Genomic DNA, 19,699 nt, shown 5'->3' on the forward strand with positions numbered 1-19,699 from the left:
ACTAAAAAGAATGGGTATAATAGGTCAAGTAGTTCGAACGCCATAAAAAGTGAGTGCACCTAGTGCCTCAAAATCATCATGTGGCTATTGTCATTGCAGCTTGAATCTAAATAAAGGTTTGGATGCAGCTGCAGGTAATTGGCTTTTCTCGATGATATGGGTGTGCTCCACTATAGAACCAGTAAAGGCCGACAAAGAATGGATCATTGTAAAAAAATGTACGGTATTTCGTCGACCTAAATATGCCTGTATTGTAACACAAATTGTCTTGCAGGATACCTGTGAAACATAGAATGATAAATGCAGTCTTAGACTACTTATAAGAACATTGAAAATGCTTATTATAAAGGAACAATAGAAACACTTATTTTCTTTTTATTGTTATTGCAATAATATCAATTATGTAATCCTAATTAAATCATTAATTTACATATTGATAAACCTAGAACCGTTATAATCAAGAAGTGTTACGGACATTACAACATAGGCTGATATAAAACATCTTGCTATAATCAAGATCCCCAGATGGTGAAATACATTTGATTTCAATCAAAATAATAAAACTTACATTATCCTAAATCATGACAATTTAAAGAACTTGAACTCAGAGTATAACGTTTGAATTAACAAATTCCAAGTCTCAAATAACATCTCTTGAACTCAATACAATATCACAAATTAGGGTTGAAGAATTGTTTCAAAAGTACTGCAAGTTCTTACATAATAATAATAATAATAATATTAATAACAACAACAACAACAACAATAATAATAATAATCTAGAAATAAAATCATATAACTCAATCATAAAGGGTTCCAGCGTATTACAAGACTTGGCAAGTTTTCAAACATAAATGGAAAAATATATTGCGTAATACTTTTCAAACATAGCAAAATATATCAATCAATCAATTCATATACACGTATAAAAACCTAAATAAAATTTGACATAGAAATTACCTTTTTTGCAGATTTGTTGACAATTGCGAGAGCTGAAATCAAACTAAAACAAAGCAAAACATAATTAGAATCAGATACATGCATACGAACACAAAACCTAACGAATTGGAAACAGGAATCAACGGCACCTTGGTTGCAGACTTCTTCGATGATGAAGAATCAAATAGAGAAGTAATCAAGCTAGGGTTGAGGGCGACGTGAACACCTGGATTTGGTCATTAAGGTTAGAATTGGCTTGAACGACGGCGATGGAGAGCACCGGAAGCATGAAGCTTCAAACCCGTATGCCACAACAGTTCATCATCACCCTGTTCTGATTTCTGAACATCTTCTAAACGGATCAGTACAAACCCAAAGCGAGAGTTAGGGTTCTACAGTATTAGGGTGTATTTGAAACGGTGATATTCGAGAGATGGACGATGGAATTGTAGGGATTGGATGAGTAAAAGGGAAATTGAGGGTATTTGAGACGTTATGACCCGTGTAAAGGGTTATACGGGTTGAAAGTGGGTTAAATCAATGAGAGGTTTTCATTCATAAATCAAGCAATATGGTGATTTTAAAGAGGGTGGGAAGCGATGTGAGAGCGACACGTAAAATTTTATAGTAGGTAATTATATAGATAGTTAGATGTAATTTCCTTGTTTGAAAATAATTAAAAAAAATCGTTTAGATCATGTCAGCATAATAGTATATATATGATTTAAAGTTGCTAACCATAGTGTCTCGACATTAAAAAGTAAACGATAGAGAGAAAGATAAACACGTATACTAGAAAGAAACAATTTGTATATTAATAATAATGAGTACAGTAAAAGTATATCTACAATAGAATTTACATTAATATATATATACATGGAAATAACTGTCAAATACAATTATTAGGATAATATATATATATATATATATATATATATATATATATATATATATATATATATATGATTTTATAACACTCCCCCTTATATATATATATTACTATTTATTATACACTATTAACAACATGCTTCAAGATGATGCTAATTAGGTACTTCAGGACCTATAAAATAAATTGATACTACTGGACCAACTATGTTGCCTCGTTAAAAACCTTACTAAGAAAACCCAATGGGACAAAACTTAGTGAAGGAAAAGAGTACAGCGTGTATAATGCTCCCCCTCAATTTAACTAACGTCTTTCAATCTTCGAAGCCCGATCATTTTTGATAACTTCTCGAAACTGCTTCTAGGTAAAGATTTTGTGAATAAATCAGCTAGATTGTCACTTGACTTGATCTGACGAACTTCAATTTCCCCTTCTTTCTGCAGGTCATATGTTGAGAAGAACTTTGGTGATATGTGCTTTGTTCTATCACCTTTGATGTAGCCTTCTCTGATTTGAGCTATACAAGTAGTATTGTCTTCATAGATAATTGCCGGGGATTTGTTCTAATCCACATGCTTCTTCTATGTGATTAATCATTGACCTTAACCACACGCATTCTCGGCCGGCATCATATAGTGCTATCAGTTCCGCATGATTTGAAGATGTTGCTGTAAGTGTTTGCTTAGTTGACTTCCATGAAATTGCAGTGCCACCATAAGTAAATACGTAACCTGTTTGAGATTTTGTTTTATGCGGATCTGATAAATAACCAGCATCAGCATACCCAACAAGCTGGGACTTGTCATTCTTTTGATAGAAAAGACCTAAGTCTTGTGTCCCGCGAAGATATCGGAAAATATGTTTTATTCCAGTCCAACGTCTACGCGTTGGGTTCGAGCTGTATCTTGCTAGTACATGTACCGCGAATGCTATATCAGGTCGCGTGTTATTTGCAAGATACATAAGGGCACCGATTGCGCTTAAGTACGACACTTCTGGATCAAGTACTTCTTCTCCCTCTTCCTGAGGGCGGTATGGATCTTTATGTGGATCTAGCGGTCGATGAACCATAGGAACGCTAAACGGATGTCCTTTAGTCATATTAAAACGAACCAACATCTTCTGGATGTAGTTTGACCTATGGAAAAATGTGCCATTGAACAGATGCTCGAACTGAAGGCCGAGGCATAATTTTGTCGAACCAAGATCTTTCATTTCAAATTCTTTCTTTAATAATTCAGCATCTTTCTCTATCTCTTCTGGAGATCCTATAATGTTGATATCGTCAACACAAACTGCTATTATGGTAAACTTTGAGCATGATCTTTTTATAAAGACACAAGGACTGATTATATCAGACTTGTATCCTTCTTTTTTGAGATATTGACTGAGTCGATTGTACCACATACGACCAGAATGTTTAAGACCATATAAAGATCTTTGGAGTTTTATAGCACACATATATCGAGGTGTTGATTTTAACGCTTCAGGAAATTTTAATCCTTTAGGGATTTTCATATAGATGTCATTTTCAAGTGTCCCGTATAAGTATGCGGTGACAACATCCATAAGTCTCATATGAAGTCCTTTAGAGATTGTGAGGCCGATAAGAAACCTAAGGGTTATCGCATCCACTATTGGGGAATACGTTTCCTCAAAATCAACTCATGGGATTTGGGAAAACCCTTGTGCTACTAATCGTGCCTTGTATCGTACAATCTCATTATTTTCATTTCTTTTTATTGCAAACACCCATTTATAACCTACTGGTTTGACGTCTATGGGTGTTCGGACTACAGGTCCGAAAACATGTCGCTTTTCGAGCGAATTTAATTCTGCGTCTATGGCTTCTTGCCATTTTGGCCAATCATTTATGTGCATGCACTCTTCAAGATTTTTAGGTACATAATCATTTTCATTGATTACATCCGTTGCTATAGCATATGCGAATATATCATCAACACATGTTGTATTTCGGTTCCACATTGTACTATCTTGTACATAATTAATAGAGATCTCATGTTCATTCGGTACCGGTGTTTCTTCTGGAATTTCAGTTTTCTCTGGAATTATATTAGTCTCTTCTGGGACATTTACCTCTTCCGGGGTTTCATTTATGGCTTTTACTGAGCTTTCACCAACTGCATTATTTTGCTCTTTATGTTTTCGTGGGTTCTTATCTTTGGAACCGATTGGTCTCCTACGTTTTCTTTGTATAGTAATCGCTTCTGGGATTATTTTAATTCGAGCAGGTGCATTTGAAGCTGGTATATGTGACTTTGTCACTCTATTTGAATCTGTGATGGCGTCTGTTAATTCATTTGCTATTCGTTGCAAATGTATAATCTTTTGGACTTCATATTCACATTGACCACTTCGGGGGTCAAGATTTAATAATGAAGATGCAAAAAAACCTGTATTCGAAACCGGACCCAAAAAAAATATCCAGAACCGGTTTTTTATACCCGAGTATTCTATACCTGAAACCGAACTGACCTACCCGTAGGGTATGGCTAGGGTATGCATTTTGAGCTCAATACCCGTACCCAAAACCGTATCTGATTTATCTGTAAATACCCGAAACCGACCATATCCTATACTCATACCCGACTATACCCTAAAACTGATACCAATTTTTAATACTCAAAATAATACATGAGTTTTTATAGTATATTTTTATGTTAAGAGTGTAAACTCTTTCTCTTCTTTATAAAGACAAAGAAGCCCAAATCCAAACCTTCAGCCTCAAACCCAATAACACTCAATTGGCCAGCCCAAAATATACGTAGAAAACAAAATGAAACATCTAAAACCAAGTAACCAACCAATATATATGGATACATATAGAATTTATAAAGACAAAGATATGTTTTCAACAAAAGGTAAGGTATACATGCTATGCTCTCATGGCCTCATCTCACCATCTGCAGATTGTGCTCTACAAGTGATAGGATATGTTTGTTTGTTCTCGTAATTATTTAGTGTTCTGTAATGACATCGCCGATTAAATACTTGATAGACTTGAACATGTACGTGTAGAAACAAGAGAAGGCTTTAAACCATGTTTAATATTATTCAGATTGTTTCAATATTATTTATGTTTAAGCTAGGCGTTTGATTCGTTCATTTTCAAGATTGTTTGAACCAACATACCACAAAAACCCAAATTAACCGGTGTGGACCAAGTGAATATAGATCAAACCAACCGAATTGCTTCGGCTTGGTTCGATTGACTTATAAGTTTTCCATTTTAATTCATGCAAGTGTAAAAGTAGTTCAAATAACACAATTGAATAAACAAATAAAAGAGACAAATATATGTTTTACTGTCAAAATGTTATGGTTACCACAAAAGTATTGTTTTACGAAGCTGCTGACACAACTTCTATTGCACTGCCTAAAGGCCAAGCAGCTTCAACAAGTGAATGGTGATACTTAATTTTCTTCACTAGTGTAATTTCTTGCCACACATCCAAACCGAAGCCATTTACGAGTAATGTGAACTCGTAGACAAGATCCATGCATAAGTATGGTAGATTAGACGCACCCACACGAGGATATCTTGATTTTGCATCATCAAGTTTGGTTGCACAAACACGATCGGCGGCCTCTTTAAAATCTGTCGGGTGAACTTTGGCAACGGGTTTACTTGCATCAATCAAACCCGCCTAAATCAAGAGTCATTAGTTAAACATTTGACTTCATTTTCTAACATTCTTTATAATAATGTCTATATATATATGTGACTATTAACTTAAATCCAGTCAGTCATGTTGCACCACTAACTTTCTTATATTAGGACCGACGACATGACTGTCTGGATTTAAAACATAAAAATAAAAATTTTATACCTGAGCAGCTCTGTCATAGAAAAATGAAGCCACAAACAGATCTTTATGTTCACCGCCACCAAAAGTGCAATTCCCGTGTGAGCAACTTGATTCATTAACTTTGAGAGCCTTTAGCGCTTCTTCCATACACTTGTTCATGCTTGAACCCGAAGGAGGAGATGAAACTTTGTAATCCATTCCTCCATACGAGTAAATGCCTAAGAGAAAGCACGGATACAAGTTCAATAATAATACAGCATTACGCCTAAATGCACGACAATATAAACATACCATTGTAACCCGACAAGACACATGGATTCTCAGAATCTTTAGACATGCCCAAAATCTTCGCTCGAGGTGCTAATAATCCGTAAGTCAAGTAACTGATAGACGCACAAATACCATAACACTTAATAAACAAATTCAGCAATTAATCTAAAAAGAACACAATGAAGTTCACCTGTGAACATAAAGATAATATTTTGTTCCCAAAAGGGTCATTTCTTTCATATGTGTATCTTCTCTATTTGATATTCTTGGAGCCTTTGTGGCTTCCGTCTCGGACACAGCATAGGCCAGTTGTACCGACCCCGCCACCAAGATCAACAACGCCAACAGTTTCCGAGTACTTCTTGCCTAATCTTTTTAACAGGTAGTTTATGGTCACCTGTGAATTAGTACTATGTTCATATTATGGACTTCAAAAGCTACAAAAACTAAGTGACTTACCCATTGATAAGCACCTTTTGAGGCTGCTTTTAGTCTTCACTAAATTCCTCACCTTTATAAGTAAAAAATAAATAAAAATTGCAAATTTAAAATTGTTTCTTCAATCAAGCAGAATGTTTAATGTGTGAGATTTACTGCTTGCAGAATTCCGTCTGATGCATCGGCTCCTAACTGTCTTAAACCTGCAGTTGCCTGCATACAGAAACATAAATCAGATTATGTGTATTTGATAAAACTTTAGGAGTGTATTTAAGTTTTAAAATCACTAACGCCGACTTTGACCGGTGTGGTTTTACGCATGTTTTGTGGGACAACTTTTTCTGCCTTTTCTAAAAGAGGTTGAAGAGTTTCTGCAGCAACTTTAGGGTCTTTTGCATTTGCACTCAACCCTGGTTTTAACTACAAAAAACAAGTATTAGATAAAGTTGACCATAGGTGTCTCGGATTGTGTCTACAAGCTGGTTTTCCGATAATTGCATCTTCAATCATTTTTGAGTAAGTGTTCAATCTTGTCGGGTTGACGGGCTGAGTCATTGAACCCGAACACGACCCATATGTTTATTTGGGTCAAAGATGTCTCCTATAGCCTGGAAACACTTAAAATCATGTAACCTGTGACCCCTTTAGCCCATTTTTCTAAATGGGCTCAAACTGTAAGCATGCTAAACGGGTTGGATTGCTGTGATAAATGGGTTATTTGGGTTGGAAGGTCGCAAAAATGGGTTAAATGGGTCACAACCTATTTAATTAAACTGGTTAAAACAGGTAAACCCGAGCATGGCCCATATGTTTAACTGTGTCAAAGACGTCTCCCAAAACCTGAAAACACTAAGCGTGTACCTCAAACACAACCGTATAATCTACTTTTCTAAATGACTTGTCAACAAGTTGTAAACATGTTACACGGGTTGGATGGTTGTGATAAATGGGTTAAACGGGTCAGAGGGTTGTGATAAATGGGTTAAAAAGGTCAACAAGAACACAACCTGTTTTATCAAACGGGTTAAATATGACAACCAAAAACCTCGTTACAATAACTTAATTACTAGCACACAAAATATGAGATTTTTCGTATCAAAACAAAATCAACAAACCAACCGAAAAACAAAACTAAATAATCACATACCTCATAAAAAACCTCAATCTCATCACCAATACGCATCAAATCCAAATTCTGATCAAAACAAAACACATGAACTCGACTCCCCGAACTCCCCGCATCAAAAACCACCACATAGCTTTTCAACAAAGCGACCGGACTCCCAATATTTGGCAAAAACTTCCTATTCGAAACAAACACATCGTTCGATGAAGTCCTCGCAGCCGGCATTAACACCAGCACCAAACATATTATCAAAAGCGGCACCGAAATGACCAAAATAACCCCTTGGTAACGACGCAGTGTATCGGATACCGACTCATTATACTGCTGTTGTCGCCCGCGTCTCAGCATTCTGTCATGAGATGAGAATGTGTGTGATCCGACGAGATCGGTAGCTGACAGTGATCGGTACCGGATCTTTCCGGCGGGCGGCTTCAACGACTGCCGCGGTTTCTCCAGCTCGACCGTTGGATTTGAAACCGGGTTAAAAATTTAATGAAATTTATGATTACACCAGTGAGGATTAATTTACAGATTCTAATTGTGATCAGGGTAAAATTGAATTTGATGGATTTATTTAACAAAAACAATTTTATGATCCGATTGATTGTTTTTAACTTTTAAGTGCAGAGGTAGTGAATATTGAAGAAAGCATAACTGCCACCGTGCCCAAGTCACGTGATGTTAACTGTCAAGGGCATTATCGCCTTTTCAACTAAAACTATAAAAAGTGGCCCAGCTTGGTGTTAAACAGGTCACGAACCCGAAAATCGTGTCAAACACATGAACCGAAACATGACCCATGTGACCTGAATCATTTTTTATGTTCTATTGTTTACACATACATTAATACTTTAAATTTACATTCTTTAGAGTAAAAATATAAATTTGTATAAACAAGTAGATTTTAGTTATAAAATTTTATGTCAATTTTTTTTACTTGGTTAAATGTTGGCACAAGATAACTAGCCAAATTAATTTATTACATAAAAGGCATCTTAAATAAACGAAATAATAAATAAGTAGTTTAAACGGGTCAACCCATCAACCTGTTGGGTTCGACCGGAGCACGGCCTGTTTAGCTAAACGGGTTTGCGGGCTCAACCTGAAATTGATCTGAACCTGCTTATACAAAACCCAAACCCAAAATTTTGTGCTAGGTTCGTGTCATGTTTTCATGTTTTGTTAGAAATTTACATAACTGCTCACCTATAGGGTGATGATAATTGATAAAAGTTACAACAACCCAGAATCTATACACGAGCGTGTATGTCACGTTATACCAGTCGTCTCACGGGATCGTGTGATATGAAGACAAATGGGCACACGGGTCTTATGACTTTGTCAGTGGTCAAATCAGTTATTTATGTGTCAATGAAACACATCATACGTGTGTATGATTTGGTAAGCACCATCTCATATAGCTCTTCATACAACCATTTTCTACGTGTCATACGACCCATATTACTATGTTTTGCATGTTATACGGCCCGTATGAAACATCCCTGGTGTGTATATAGTGTATCTGTTGTATTTCTTTAGCCAACCTCCTGAATATTTGCACGTTAGTTTTTCACGTCACACAAATAATCACTCGCGTATCACCTTTCGTTCACAAAATTCAATACATACGTGACAGACTCACGTAGTTCCTATTTTATTCGATTCTGTCCATTTAAAGCACAAGGATTATGATTAAGACTATTATTCAGATTTCAGACAATGATGTTTTAAACATTTAATCACTAGTACTATTATCAACATTTCACCAAGAAAAGTAAAGCAAGACATGAAATATTTGAAAAGTACAATATATGATGTTAACACTTAAAATCCTAATACAAAGCATTTGTATGTCCAAATAGATGAACTGATCATTATCTTTATAATTCTCACTAAAAACAAATCTTAAATTCTTGAACAATAATCGGTTACCAAGAAGGTAGAATCATTGTCGGTCTGGTCTGGTTTTCAAGCCGTCTTCTTCTTCTTCTTTAAAGGTCGGGGAAAGAACACTCGGAAAACCCAACCAGCAAATATCGCACCTATAAATGGACATATCCAGTAAACAAGAAATTGCTCCCATGTATTGTGTCGATTATTAACATACGCCCACCCAAACGCCTGCATAAAACAATATAATTTCAATATAACGTTTATAATCATATTTGACACGCTAACTATTAATGTAAAGTTTTGAAAACTTGAACAATAGTCATTTAGTACTCACATTGGCAGGATTCATTGACGGGCCTGTATAACCCGAACCCAGGACAACCATGGTCACAATTGAAAATGAGAGCATCAGATTTTTCATTAATGGACTTTTAGGACCCTTGAGGATGATTAAGAGGACCAAAAACGACATCACGAAAGTCAACACGCCCTCAGCAATAGCACCCGTATGCAAGTCAACTTTTAGATACGGTCCACCGAGCATGTGTTTGTGTTGTAATGGCATCAATTCGACGATTGCCAATGCACCACCAACTGCACCTAGTGCCTGTCAAGAACACATGTACTTGATATTTAGAAATTGTAATAATAAGTTTTTATGTGCTTTGCAGAAACTGATTGAAATAAGAATATCAAAGATCCTAAATAAAATTAGGTATAAATTACCTAACAAAGTACCTGACTCGATAAAATATTAATCGGATATGTACGCTTTCCAAATACGGTACATGACATGAACATGAACATGAACATGAGCAGGTTTAACACGATTAACGAATATCAATTTATTTAGATGTAGTTAAAACAAGACATCTTTTGCTATAAATAGTTAAGCTCTGTAATAAGATCATTGTTTCTAGTATGTGAAACCAGTTTCACTCTATACTGTCTTGTAGTTACTCAAATGTGAAATCCAATTCAAGCATTCGAATGCAAGGGCCGTTTGATTCGTTAAAATTTGCTGGAATTTAATGAAACTGGAATCTGAACTTTATTCGCTACTCGTTTTAATTTGGTTGGGAGTGAATTGGAATATGAGGTCTATGACAAATTTCGATTCCAAATAGGTTTCCTTCACATTCCAATTCCTTTTAACAGACACAAATTCTTTGTAACCGAAAGCCTCAAAATTTCCTTTAGAAAGTCAAAGTCCTGACTCTTGAGTTAGTTTAACCAAGGAGCGTAAACGAGACGAGCTGAGCCTGAGATCATCTAGGCTCGAGCTTGACCCGTGAGTAGTTTTTCAAGCTGGAACTCGAGCTCGGCTCATTTCGAGCTCTATTTCTAATTCTAAACCTCGAGCTTGGCTCATGAGTAATTTTTCAAGTTCAGTTTAGCTTGGTTCGGCTCGTTTATTATTTATTAACTATTTTCTAATATTCATATCAACTCTTTGTATATAACTTAATTATAAATTTTGTATAATACATATTATTTACTTATTTTTATCATAATTTTATTATAATGACAATTATTATACAAAATATATTTTACATATTAAATACAATTTCGGCAAATAACAGGTTCGCAAGCTGACTCGAGCATGACAAGTGAAGCTCAGGCTCATTGAATAAACAAGCTGTTAGACAATTGATATCAAAAACAAAGCCAAAAACTGCTTTCTGTATAAGAGGACTCAAACCACCACACTTTTACAAGACACTCTAGCCACCTATTTATAGTTTTATATACTAAAACTAACCACTTGTAATATGCAGAAACCTGCCTTTGCAACTTGCAACTTGCAACCTCATTCTCCTAGAGATGCTAACTTATTATTTCATCTTATCTACTATAACAACTTGACAAACAAGTTGTTTACATTACACAAAGTATAACAAAATTACCCAAGATTAACAGCAGTAAAATAGCAACGGTTGCATCTGGCCCGTTTCACAAGCCGTGAACATAACGATTATGTTAAAAGGGGGTGTTTGGGATTGATTCCTTATTTAACTACAAAAAGTTAATAATTCACAATATCCTAACTTACCAAACAACTTATGAACTTATTACCTTTTTTGAAAAGTTAATAAGTTAAAAAGGAGCCTAAACAAGGAATCCCAAACACAAGCTTATTTTTAAGCTCAAATTCGTTTAAACTCGGCTCGATTCGAGCTTTTAATGAGCCGACCTCGAGTAGCTAACGAGTGACTCTGACTAGTGGAATGGATCAAATCATCATATCAATTATAAGTCACACTAAACACTAAACAATTCAAAATCCCAAGTGATTCCATGTTATATCCACAATAATTTTTGTATATAACTTAATAAATATTATTAACTTATTTTAATCATAATTTTATATATAAAAATAATTAATAAAACATATATTTAATACATTAAATAAGAATTAGACAAATAACAAACTCGTGTTAGGCTCACGAGCCAGCTCAAACTCCACAAGTGAAGCTCAGGCTCATTGATTAAACAAGCTTCTTATTTTTTAAGCTGGAGCTGGATTCGAGTTTTTAACCAGCTGATCTCAAGTAACTCTGGACTAATGGAATGGATCAAATCATTATATCCATTGGGAGTTTCAAATTAATAATAACCATAACCATAATAATGATTTGATGAATTACCTGAGCCGGAAACCGTACGGCAGCGGAAACAAGTGTATCCCTACCAAGACCGGCAGCATAAAAGGCGGCGGTACCAGTGGGATTAAAGCTGGCCCCACCAAGAGCATCACCAATAATACCAAACACAAACAACAGGATGAATATCAGAGCCACTGTGATGAGCAACGTGGCCATGCCTTGAAGGCCGACGGCGGTGGCTATGACGGAAGTGGCGGCGCCGAGAGTGGATGTGCAGAATACCCACATGAAAGTCAACACCCCATCGCCGATCGCCGCCTTTATTGCGCCCATGTTGGCAAGGTACGGATTACAGAGATGGTGCAGTGAGTGTGATGTGATATTATTATAGGGTTAGGTGTGGCCTGTGGTGTATGTATACACCAATTATGTTAAAAGACGTGTGCGTTTTGGGTTTTTCTTTATAAAAATGCGTAGATAATAATAAATGGACGGAACTGGTATTTAACGTGTTAGTGATGTTTGATTCATGCCGTCATTATTTATTTTTTACAATGGTGCAAATGAGTATGTTTGTTTTATAAAAGAGTCCGAGCCATAGCCTAAGCTTCGTTTATTGAGTTTGAGCCGGTTCATGAGTCTAAACGAGCCTTAATTATATATTTTATAATATATATTTAATAATTATTAATATATATAATATTATAAAAATATAACTAAATAATATATATTATTTTATACATAAAATTATAATTGAAAAAAATTCACAAGAATTTAATGAATAAATAGCTAACGAGCCGAGCTATATCTACTCACAAGTCGAACTTGAGCTTTGAAAATAAAGCTCGAAATGAGTCGAGAACCATGTAAGTTAAATGAGCCGAGCTCAGGCTCAGCTCGTCTCGTTTGGACCCCAAATTTTCGGCCGCACGTGATGATGGGAAGCTATGCAAGTATGTGGCATTCACTAATTGGATCATTAAACTAAACGAGTTTTATCTAACCGCAGTGTCGTGCCTTTGGGCGAGTGTTCATAAGCGGTGGCTTAAGGTGAGGGTTTTTCCCGAATCGAAAGACGAGTGTATCATGATGTGGTGAAATTTTACAATAGCACATTCGAATGATTTATTGGTCGTTCAACAAAAAATTATGATAATGAATGGGTGTGAAACGGTGGATTGATGCGGAAACAACATGTTTAGTTAAATTTGTGTACGGGTTAGACTTAAAACTGGCTTGAATGTGTTTAGGATAAACTCAAACGCGTGACCTTTATGTTAAAGTCTCTATCGTGTTTACATGTTATGTAAAAAAGGTAAGTGGATAAAGATATGATCATACCCTTTTTAGTTTATGATGTTGACATGTTTATTAAATTGGTTAACTCGCTTAGTAAGTGGATTGACTCAAACATGACACATTTAATATATGAGTTGACCTGTTAATCTGTTTAAGTTCAATAGATTTTGAAAACTCTTGATTTTAAAAAATGCCAACAGTTAAAGCTTGGTAATGATTTTTAGTTTTTCTCTTAATTAATTTCTTCTCTTAAACGATTGACCAAGAATTAGGATTAAGAATACATAAGGGTCAACTCGTGTGATTAATTTATCCTCATAAACTATTTAGCTAATATACAATCAATTTAGAATGTACACATTAATAAATTAGGATTAAGAAGGTAATATATATAGTGGGATGTTGGTTTGTGCAGGGCATAGTGCATATTTTAAGTTATTTGTGCCCTACTCTTTATTTAGAACTATTTGACCTTATAGGTACCTATTTTAAAATGATAAAAATACACATATAAATGGATATGAACCAAATATTTTAAAGTGCTAGGAGGGGCCTCTCGTCTATTAAATTGGTGGATTCGCCGGTGCATTTCAACAACTATATATTACTTGTCACAACTACTCATTCTCAAATCACAATTCTTTTATGTTCAATTCTCTTACAGTTAAATAATTTAACTTATAGTTAAATACTACTGATAATGAAATAATAATTAAAATCTAAAAAGACTTCAACAAAAAAAATGTCAATTCAAAGTTATTCGATGCTTAAATTGTTTACAACTTTATAAACGACCAAACAAACATAAAATCAGTTGAACTTTTCATTGTAGACAGAATAAACACTAAATTACAATCCAATCCATGTGTAGTGACATAATTACCCATGTTACATATCAAATCCACCCAAACGCCCAACCAACTACAACTTTCAAACTCAATAACAAAACACAAAACAAGACAATTTAGCTGTAAAAAAATAATCACACAATTTTGATTAGATCCTTCGGAGAGCGGCGGCAGATAGCACCACCAAAGCCACCAAAATCAGCACAGCAAAGAAGGAACCCACCACTGCACCGCTAACACGTGGGCAGAAATCATTGAACTGCTGGCAAAGCGCCGGCCAATTGGTTTTGGTGTTTCCATTGTGTGCCAAGTAAACAATGGCAGCCGCCGCAGATGCAGCCGCCGTGGTCAAAGCCAACGCTAGCTGAAAAACCAAAACCAAAACCAAAACCAAAATGTTACAATTAAAAGCATATGGCAAAATATCAAGATTATATGTAATATGTTCACAATTAAAAGATAATCATAATTATAAAAATAATAATAACAAATACCGTGTCGAAAATAAGGAGCAACATCCTAGCTCCTATTATATGTGGACGAACTATGCAAACTATCGAGAAAGGCAAAGAGAGCACGAGATATGCACATGTTATCGCGTTTCCTGCTAAGAAAAACCTACACAAAATCGATCGATTGAACAGGCAATGATTATTTAAACATATACTGAGAATATATTTTTTTTATTTAATCTAGTTTCATAGTTGTTTTAACCACCTTTAAAAAAAAGCCAAAGTGGAAAATATTTTCATTTTCAAAAGGTCAGAATGAAAAAAAAAAGAAAAGAAAAGAAAAAGAAAGAAAACCTATATTTACACTAAAAAAACAGACTATTTTATTGACCCGACTCAATCCGACAAAAAGAAAGGTTCACTTACGTGAATGTGGGGAAATCATCGTAACTAGCTTGGAACTGGAAAAACTGAGTGAAAAATGGTAGATTTTGGCTAGTGGTACCCATAACCGCAGCCGCAGCAAGCGTAGTAGCAATCACACATATCCTTAGAATAAAATCAATAATGCCAACGCCTCTTTTCCACCCGCAGCTGGTGGCACTGGGCCACCAAGTCTTATAGTACTTGTGGCTGCCGGTGGTGGAGCCTTCACTGACTTGGAGGATTTAACCTCCCTTATGGGGATTGCGATATCACCACTTTCTTTTCCCGAACGACTCAAATCCATTGAAGATATTTAACTAAGGATATATGTAAGGTGAGAAATGTTGTTCTTGAATGTATGTATCAAATGGTACGATGAAAATAAACGTACGATGGTGTGTTATATATATGTGTGTCGTGGGTTTGTTTTAGTTGACATAAGAGTAATATACTAATTAAGATAATGAGTAAGTGAAGTGCTTTAAGGTTGAAGATTAGAGAATAAGAGGGGAGTTGTTGTCGATAACTAGTTCCACTTCAACCACAACAAAAAGTGGTTATAATACAAAGTGTACATATAAAAAAAGAATCTTAAAAGACTTGAACCACTTTGTTCTAAAATTTATATAGGTTTTATTGATGAATTAGTTTTGACGATTATGTCAACATATTAGTTATTAACTACGGAGTAATTTATAATATAGTCTTTTGTAAAAACTATATGTTGATTTATGATTGGAGATAATATGAGAAGAGAGAAACACTCAAATTAAACGTGTGTTTGGTTGTGAAAAACTTTTATAGCATTAAAATTTTGTTTAAAATATTTAGAATTTGAAGGATTTGAAACTTAAACAAATTAAAATCTATAAAAAAAATTTGAATTTTAAATGAAATTGGTATACAAATTAAAAAGAAATTAGAGTGTGTCACTACAAAAACCACCATCTACGGGTTATACCACCACAACAACTTACGGTTACTATGGCCAATGAATATTTCCAACGCTTGTTTTCCATCGATAATGATTCAGTTTTTTTTAGCAAGAGGGGTTGGAAGATGTAACGACGGTGTGGTTGGAAGAGGGGTTTAAAATATTGAAAAATGATATTCAAATTAAAATGTTATTGAATTTCAAAAAATGAACACATCAAGAGAGTACTTCTCATAGCTCATAACTTCCGTTAATTGCCAAAGTGCAAAAGGACTTGTATGTATCATTCTACGCCTTTAGCACGGTTATTGAACATTTACTTTAATATGATAAAATAAAAGATGTTTTAGTATACATATTTTTTATTAGTATATATACAACAAATATCACTAAGGATAACTGAAATAGATACAACAAGCGTTTTATTTCCCTGGTGTTTAACTACTAGTTTTATAGTATCAACGTTTTATGTAAGAGAAAATCATTTACTCGTTTTTATGTGTGATCTCTTTGGTAGAGAATGGTGTCATGTCGTACCTTTACTCATGTATAACTTTACTCGTAAAATTCTAAACATGCTCATTACATACAGAACCTATACATGATATATAACACAATTCTAAAATACTATGTCATTGATGTAAAAAAGTATATTACGTGAATAAAAGTAGATATATTAATCACGTATCTTTGTATGTAACGGGTTAATAAATGATTTGTTTACACAATTATTATATACGAATAACACATTAAAAAGGAATACGTATTTTTCTATTCATTTAAATAAATAGGTTATATCGTGGTCTTTGTTTTTCATCAACATTGTCGCCATGTTAAACGTCAATCTTTGTTTCCCCTCACCCCTTTACTATTTATATTTGCTACAAGTTCTTAAATGTTACAACCATTCCATGCAATATTTTAAATGGTATAAAAAGTCCTCCCAAAAACTAAACTTACCGTTTAAACCTTAGCCTTTTAAAAAGTTTCTGGCCAATCATAAGTTGACAAGTGTCCTATTCATAAACGTCTTTTATCTTGTTTTTTTTATAACTTTTGAAAAATAACGTTTCATATATAAAACTCTAAATACACCATTGTAGTGTGTTTTTATTTTTATTTACGTTTTGATGTAACTTTCGTTTAAAATAAAATTGTGTGATAATGTACACATCATTTAGGAACTTATGTAAACAATAAAACCATATACATATTCCACGTCAATTTTTAACATGCTTTAACGTGCTCCGATATGCGTTGAATTGTTTTATTTTCTTTTTCTTTAAACTTGTTCCTGTTTAACAATGTTAATGTCTGCTTACACTTTTTATACAAAATTATGAATATTATCAACGCCCTTCGCAACCTCGCTGTAACACATGGGTTTACTTAGAAGTTTTGTTTTATTATATAAGTTTCCGGAAACGCTAAATTTTGTTATGCTTTAACACGTAAGGTTTGCTAACCATATAGATCACATTTTAAATAACTTTATAGTTAAATTTTCTTACTATGTAATGATTCGATGTTTGAAGCGTCACAACGCCCTGGTCTTATTTCTCTTTTATTTTTTATTTAAACAGAAAATATGAAAGGGGAATGAAGCATAGGTTTCATTTATGATTTCCGGATCTATTTGATTGTTGACTTGTTTCTGATTCGACGGCTGCAATAAGTTTTTATTTAATTTTTTGGCAGCATCAAATTTGGTGTGGCATCAGGAAAGCAACCTCTATGACACCCAAAAACATCAAGTACTTGTGGTCACAAAATCTTATCAATAGTTGCAAAATTTTGTTGCAACTTGCCACAATCATATTCAACGAGCAAAACGTTTTTCTTTTTATAAAAATTGAATAGCAGACATTGATCATCGACTCGCTCATACGTCATCAACACCGAGTTGTCATTAATTTTTGTCCAAATTATGTTAAGAATCTAGTGACTAAGTAGACACGTTAAAGTTGAAACTATTTGTCTCATATTCTCTATACTGATTATAATTGGCATTTTTAATGATCGTTCGATGGGGAATTTTCGGTTAAGGGATCGCTTCCTAAGGATATTTGGTACTTGATCGTGAGAAAGACTCTCGTGTTAGTAACCAGTGGCGGATGGGTGTTATATGGGATTGGCGCTGACCTGTTTGTGAGGAAGTGGAACAGTTCCAAATTTATGGAGTTGCTGGAATGCTTCATGAGGTAACATTGCCCTCAAACCTTGATTAATGGATTTGGTCTCTAGAAGGTGATGAAGATTTAACAGGCAGTTTGGTTTGTAAGATCACCGATCGCTCTATTCTACCAGCTAGCTAGTGACCCATCTAGTAGATGGAATAAATTCATAACTAGGAAAGTGAGTGTTCCATCATGACGGGTGTTAAAAGATCGGATTCCTACTCGTTATAACTTGCTCTCTAAACTCTAAAGGTATTGATATCTTTATGGTTTTATGTTCGTTGGATTGACCTCTTAAAAAGTGAAGTGACGGGTGCATCGGAGTATGACCCGTAAGTGAGCTTAAATGATAAAAATATATGCATTATGTGTTAATTTCATGGGAACTAGATAACTACTGTTGTGTGGTTATTTTCAGGTATGAGGAGATAGAGGATTAAATCATGAGAACGTGGGCGAAAACGGCGAAGAAAACGGAGTTGAAACAAGAAAGATATGAAGAAAACAAGAAAATGAAAAAGAGCTCCACCGTGGCCCACGGTCAGGACCGTGGGCCACGGTCCAACTGATCAAAATTGACAGTTTACACCGTACCGTGGAGTTCTAGGCACCGTGGAGGCCACCATGGCCCACGGTGCGGAGCTGTTAATACCGAAAATACTTGTTTATATTCTGTTTTTTTGTGTCTTTTCACATATCTTTTCATTCTAAACAACCTAGGGACGGATTTTTGAGTGCAAGAACAATACTTCGGTGATTTTTATCATTCGATTGGGTTTGTGACTTGTATGATTACCCTAATTGAGGTGATGATGAATCAAACTATGTGTGGCTAGTACCCTTTGTGTTCTCTCCCGAATTGTAAGGTTTTCAATTAGATATTTGTTAATCGTTTATGTTATTTGTGGGATAGTATTTTGATCTTATGATTATGTTGCTATGATGATTGTGAGTTTGTTTGTAACTGTTTGTATGGTATAAATTCATGTTCTTGACTATCCGTTCCTGGTGCCATAGGCAATCGAGATTTAGTAGAAGAGAATTAGGGTTAACAATACTAAACTGATTATTGAGAGACAACCTTGCGTTTTTATAATCCAAGTACTTAGTCCTCTTTTATCACATCCAAACGCATTTTCATGAACGATATTTGTGTAGTTCATCCCACAAGTAAACATTAACTTTATCAACATTGGGAACCTGAAATCGGGAGAGAGCATTGTTTCTTATATTGTTTAAAAATCGTTTGTTGCTTTAGTTCTTTTTGTTAATCAAAACCAAACAACCAATTCATTGAATTTACTTTCGCACTTAGTTTAATATAGAGTAATTATTATGCTTAGTTTAATTTAGATAAATAACAAAACTACTTGGTAACATAATTTCCACAAACTCCCTGTGTTCGATACCCGCTTACCGCTATCTAACTAGTTGTATTCGGTTTATTTTTGAGTGAGTCTTCGACCTCACGTTAAATTTTGGCGCCGTTGCCGGGGAGTAGTGCGCAAAGTGTGTTAGCTTTAGTAGTTTTTGTTTGTTATTTTCGAGTTTACGCTGGTTGTGTTAGTGTGCAGG

The 19,699-nt window shown here is 34.8% G+C and overlaps 1 protein-coding gene and 2 pseudogenes across 1 annotated transcript; all 3 read right to left on the bottom strand.

The window, feature by feature from the left end:
• Positions 1-4,560: 4,560 nt before the first annotated feature.
• Positions 4,561-7,906, bottom strand: LOC143564614 (apyrase 2-like; annotated as a pseudogene).
• A 1,375-nt stretch (positions 7,907-9,281) lies between these two features.
• On the bottom strand, positions 9,282-12,407 carry LOC143564625 (aquaporin SIP1-2-like). The gene is made up of 3 exons (XM_077051843.1): positions 12,031-12,407; positions 9,717-9,989; positions 9,282-9,610 (listed from the first exon to the last, which is right to left on the bottom strand). Exons 1-3 carry the CDS (start codon positions 12,319-12,321, stop codon positions 9,458-9,460), a joined length of 717 nt encoding a protein of 238 aa, XP_076907958.1. The 5' UTR covers positions 12,322-12,407; the 3' UTR covers positions 9,282-9,457.
• Positions 12,408-14,069: 1,662 nt separating this feature from the next.
• On the bottom strand, positions 14,070-15,590 carry LOC143564616 (casparian strip membrane protein 1-like; annotated as a pseudogene).
• Positions 15,591-19,699: the final 4,109 nt, after the last annotated feature.

The sequence above is a fragment of the Bidens hawaiensis genome, unplaced genomic scaffold (assembly GCF_021521415.1).
Source record: "Bidens hawaiensis isolate Kalapana, Puna unplaced genomic scaffold, B.hawaiensis_p1.1 tig00022097_1, whole genome shotgun sequence".
NCBI lineage: Eukaryota > Viridiplantae > Streptophyta > Magnoliopsida > Asterales > Asteraceae > Bidens > Bidens hawaiensis.